The following is a 5,436-nucleotide window of genomic DNA, read 5'->3' as shown; positions in this document are numbered from 1 at the left end:
GCAATCCAGGACAGATAAACCCCTCAGGAACAATAATTGGAGTAGCGATAACATGAGGGTAGAGGGAGGTGGGGGGAGAAAGGGGAGAAATGGGGAACCAATCAAAATGATTGACGTATAACCCACCCCACCCCCATCCTCCCCCCTCAGCAGGATGAACAACAGAAACATGGGTGAAGGGAGACTGCCGATGATGTAAGATAGGAAAATAATAATTTATAATTTATCAAGTGGTAACAAAGAGGGGGGCAGAGAGGAGTTGATACCAAGGGCTCAATGGAAAGTAAATGCCTAGAAAAGAATGATGGCAACATACGTACAAATATGCTTGCTATGATTGACGTGTGGATTGCTATAAGAGCTGTAAGAGCCCCCGATAAAGCAATTTATCTTGAAGAAGAAGCAGGCCCTTGATGAGATAGATTGACACAGTGGTTGCAAGAATGGACTGCAACATAAGCCTAATATTGAGGATGGCGGAGAACCGGGTGGTGTTTCATTCTGCTGTACAGAGGCTCACTCTGAGTTGGAACGGACTGAACAGCAACAACACCTGGGCCAAGCTATGAAAACAAAATTACAAAAAGCAAAAGTGCTTTCTTGTTCCCATCAATTGAGGTATAAAAAGTTATTGCTTAAAAAATATTGTGCTGAATTGTGGATCAACAATCTTAAAGCATGTTGTAAAATTAAAACATTAAACGTTAATGCTTACACTGACACTAACTTTTGCGACATTGTTACCTGTACAACACTGAAAAACAAATTCTATCAAATGAATATCAAACATGATAACGAAGTCTTCCATACTAAGAATACTGAATACATTTTCTCCGTAAGACTCTAATTTAATAATGAAACGCCTAATTCACTTCTACAGTCACTGTATAAATTATAGCAATGCTTTATATGCTGAAGGAAAATATTTGTTAATTGAAAGAAAAAAACAAAGGAAGTACTCAGGACATAGACTACTTTATAATTTTCTAGCATTTTTTCTGTCTTAAAGATTTATTTATCTCGGGGAGCGAGGAGGGAGGGGAAAAAATGAGGCCCTAATGCCAGGGGTTTGGGTGGCGAGGAAATGTTTTGAGAATGATGAGGGCGGTGAATTTACAAATGTGCTTTGCACAATTGATGTATGTATGGATTGTGATGGGAGGTGTATGAGCCCCTAATAAAACGATTGAAAGAAGAAAAGAAAAAAAAAAGATTTATTTACCTCATTTTAAAGGAGGGAAATTTAAAATATATCTTTCACTTACATAAACAATGTAACCTAATATTCATTTTAAAAACACAGCATCATTTATAACTATAGGCACTAATAAAATTAGAGTAACTTGGCAGCCTGCAATCTGGACCTCTAAAGCAAGGAAATATTACTTACCAGTACTTCAAGAATTTGGAATTTCATATATGAAACAGAAATTATCAGGATAAACTGACCTATCAATAGCTTCCACTATATTTGTCAAAGCTTTCTAAAATCACCCTAATTGGAATTGACGTCAAGAAACTCTAGCAGATTTCTCTAGGCATATAAAAGTATGAAGTATTTTTCTAGATGCAGAAACATACCTCCTTACTGAACTTATCTTTAAAAATATGCAAAGGAAAAACATTCAAGAAATGTAAACTGGGTGGCAAACAGATAGTATAAATTGGAAAATATATTAAGGGCTTTTAGATTTTTTCCTAGATATGTATAAATGTCTATTTAGACTTACCTTTGTAGTATCTAATAACTGCTCAGAATTGTCTTTCCCCAATCTCTGCCATGTACTGTAGTTTACTGACTCTTGGATCTGTTGAAAGTGGAAGGGCAAGGGATTCAGATCAGATTGCGCAGTTAATATTTCAAGATTATGTCTATTACTGTCTATAAACACATATAAAATCAAAGCCACAACCATTGGTAGATCTTGAGGGGAATGTGCATACTCAGGGTAGAACACAAATGCATCAAATACCTAATTTCACCTGACCACTGGCTCAAATAGTGGAAGAGACATGCTTTTGCTTGTATTTTTCTTTTCATTTCCAGTAGTATATGAAGAAATCTCTACTCAAAAACTAGTTAGGCACAGCTGTGAAACAAAGTCATGGCTGTCAATGTGATATACAGGGCAGTGATATACAGGGCAGTCATTGAAAAACAGCTAAATGTGATGATCATTGAGCATGATAACAACTACAACCTGCAACAATTAAAAATGTATAAATATATATTTACAAACAATTGAAACAAAGAAATATCTGAGATTGAGAACTAACACATGAAAATATAAAATTGTCCAAAATATCAGAAAGCATACAAAGAATGGGGAAAAGTAGTCAATTAAAATAATAGGAGACAAGTCAGAAATCCATCACTCTATGCCAGTGGTTCTCAACCTTCCTAATGCCATGACCCTTTGACACAGTTCCTTAAGTTGTGGTGACCCCACAACGGACAAAATTATGTTCGTTGCTACTTCATAACTGTAAGTTTGCTACTGTTATGTATCATAATGTAAATATCTGAAATGCAGGATGTATTAGGTGACTCCTGTGAAAGGGTTTTTCGACCTTCAAAGGGGTTGCGACCCACTGGTTGAGAACTGCTGCTCTAGGGCAGCTGGTTCTTGACATGGCCCAAAATTCCTATGGAGAATGAAAAATATCTTTAACAAATGGTGCTAGCAAATTTGGGTATCATCTGCATAAAAATGAAATAGGATCCATACCTCAAACCATAAACAAAAGCTAAACCAAACTGTATTAAAGACATACATGTCAAAGTTAAAATTAAGTTTCTAGAAGGTAGCATGTGGAGCCTTGGTGGTGTAGTAGTTATGCATTAGGCTGAGATTCACAAGGTCGGCAGTTCAAAACCACAAGCTGTTCCTTGGGAGAAAGACAGGGCTTTCTACTCCTGTAAATAGGTAAGTCTCAGAAACCCACAGGTACAGTTCTACCCTGTTCTATAGGGTCCCTGTGAGTCAAGCATCCGCTCAATGGCAGTCAGAATGAGAGAGTGAAAAATTGAGTGAGTGAGTAAGAGAGAAAATAATGTAGGAACTGCGGTGAAGAAAAATTTCTCAAATATGGCTCTCCTACCCAAGTCTCTGTAACTCCCACCAAATGACTGGGTGGGCTATGCAAATAGGGTTGTGTAACACTAAGACAGGGGGTTGGTCAGTTTTCACTACCACCTCCCTGGCTATAAGGATGAGCCATCTTTGAAGCAGCAGTAAAGAGAAAAACCCTGAGGATCACTGAAGAGCACCTGTCTGTGGTAGAGGGTGCCTAGGCCTGATGCACCAGAACCTGGGACACGGAGACTCATTAAGTGTTGACAAAGATGTGGAGAAATTTGAACACGTGCACTACTAGTGGGAATATAAAAAGGTACAGTCATTATGGAAAATAGTTTGGTGATACTTCAAAAAGTTAAAACACAAAATTATCAATCCTAGGTATATACTCAAAAGAATTTAAAGCAGGAATTCAAACACTCATACACCAATATCCATTGCAGCACTATTCACAGTAGTTGAGAGGTGGAAACAATCCAAGTGTCCATCAACATATCTCTAGTGCTATAGCCACCCAGTGGAAGATTATTAAGTCCTAAAGAGAAATTGAATTCTGATACATGCTATGTCTTGCACGAACCTTCCAAACAATATGCTGAGGCAATGAAAACATCTAAAATAGTAGTGATGCTTGCACAAATGGTGAATGTAACTGATAATGCTGAACTGAACATTTTTAAATGATGAAATGGCTAATGTTTTATTAAATATTTTATCAAGGTAAAAAATTTTTAAATCATCTCCAAACACAAAATAACTATTCAAATTATTGAGAGAAATGGTTCCATGGCTCTCTAAAATGCAGTGAGTGACAGATGGTTTTTCTAAGACCAAATTTCCTGTCATTGAATCGATTCAGATTCACAGAGACACTTGAGAACAGAGTAGAACTACCTCATGGGATTCCCAAGGCTATAAACCCTGACCAAAGCAACCGTCATCTCTTTCTCCCATGGAGAGGATAGTGGGTTGGTTTGCAGCCAAGTGCTTTAGCTACTGTGCAGCCAGAGCTCCTTTCTGCTTATGTATATGTACAAATATAAAAGGCAGCTCCGAAGTAGAAAAATTTCCAAAATACTAAGAGATATATGTACATTGTCTTACAAATCCAAGTGTCACATATGCTCAAGCTATTCTTTCTCATAGTAAGCACTCATTACTAATGCTCTCCTGCTTCTCAACACCAACGTTTTTCCCAATGTCTTCCTCCATACTCAGTTATGACACAAAGAAGTTTGTACTCCCTTATTTCCCTGCTTTCTACAAGTCTCCACTTCAAGTAACGCTACATGAAACAGGATCTTGCTCAATTTTGCACATGAACGTGCAATTTAATCTTCTTTGGCTTTGAGCATTTGCCTCTCAAATGTATGACTGCCCACATTCTTTTTTCTTTCTCAATGTTTCTATCGATGGACAACAAAACCAGCAAAATCAAACTAAACTCACAGCCATCGAACTTATTCCAACCCATAGCAACCCTATAGGACAAGCAGAACCACTCTCTGGAATTCCAAGTCTGTTTACAGGAGCAGAAAGCCTCTTCCTGCTCGTACAGAGCATCTGGTGGTTTCGAACTTCTTTCTTGTACTCATTGTCTCTAGCTTCCCACCCCCACGTCCCCTGCTATACCCCCAAGAGAATATTAATCCAGTTACTATCTCCATAGATTTTCCCATTCTGGAGTTCATATAAAGTAAAACATACAAACAACAACAAAACTAATAACCAAAGCAAAGTAAAAGTGAGAAAAAACTTCAATAGAAAAAGAAAGCAGAAAATATTAAAAACTAGAACAAATATTAAATGGGTCAGAAGGGAGATCAAATAATAATGTATTAAAGTTTATTTAACCTAACTGAATCTACAATAATCCACTGTCCAATGTACTATGCATGATAGCAAGATTATTCACATTCTGAGTCTGTCTATGGTCACAGGGAATCCACCAGAGGATTAGTACATGTGTACTTCCCTCTGCTTTTTTCCTTTACCTGAAACAACTTTAAAATGGGTCAAACGGGATATCAAATGATTGGATAGCCAGGCACCATGTAGTTTCTTCACCACACTTTATATAGTACCCATTATTTTCAATGATCTCTTCATGAGGGTAAGTATCAAGCAGGGCCTCTTCATGAGGGCAAGTATCAGGCAGAGTATCATGACATTATTGACATCAATTAACTTGGACACTGTTTTGTATGTTTTAGCTATGTGACACAAGAGCATGCTGTGTGGGTAGAAGAGCCACATTAAGCAATTTCACTCCATTGCTGAAACCCTGGTGGGGACTGAGCATGATAGTAGGACAGGAGGAAATTCAAGGGAAATAGAGGAAAGAGCTGGGAGGCAA

The 5,436-nt window shown here is 37.6% G+C and overlaps 1 protein-coding gene across 1 annotated transcript in view; it reads right to left on the bottom strand.

Moving 5' to 3' along the window:
• ABCB7 (ATP binding cassette subfamily B member 7) overlaps positions 1–5,436 on the bottom strand; it is a 126,661-nt gene that overhangs the window by 65,649 nt on the left and 55,576 nt on the right. Inside the window, exon 2 of the mRNA XM_004715891.3 lies at positions 1,731–1,808. Within this exon, the coding sequence (XP_004715948.1) occupies positions 1,731–1,808 (78 nt within the window). The remainder of the gene's footprint in view (positions 1–1,730; positions 1,809–5,436) is intronic.

This window comes from Echinops telfairi, unplaced genomic scaffold, assembly GCF_000313985.2.
Source record: "Echinops telfairi isolate 266 unplaced genomic scaffold, ASM31398v2 ScPeMD7_34;HRSCAF=130, whole genome shotgun sequence".
Taxonomy (NCBI): domain Eukaryota; kingdom Metazoa; phylum Chordata; class Mammalia; order Afrosoricida; family Tenrecidae; genus Echinops; species Echinops telfairi.
Note: the sequence above shows the minus strand (reverse complement) of the source record. Positions and strands in the feature narration are given on the sequence as shown.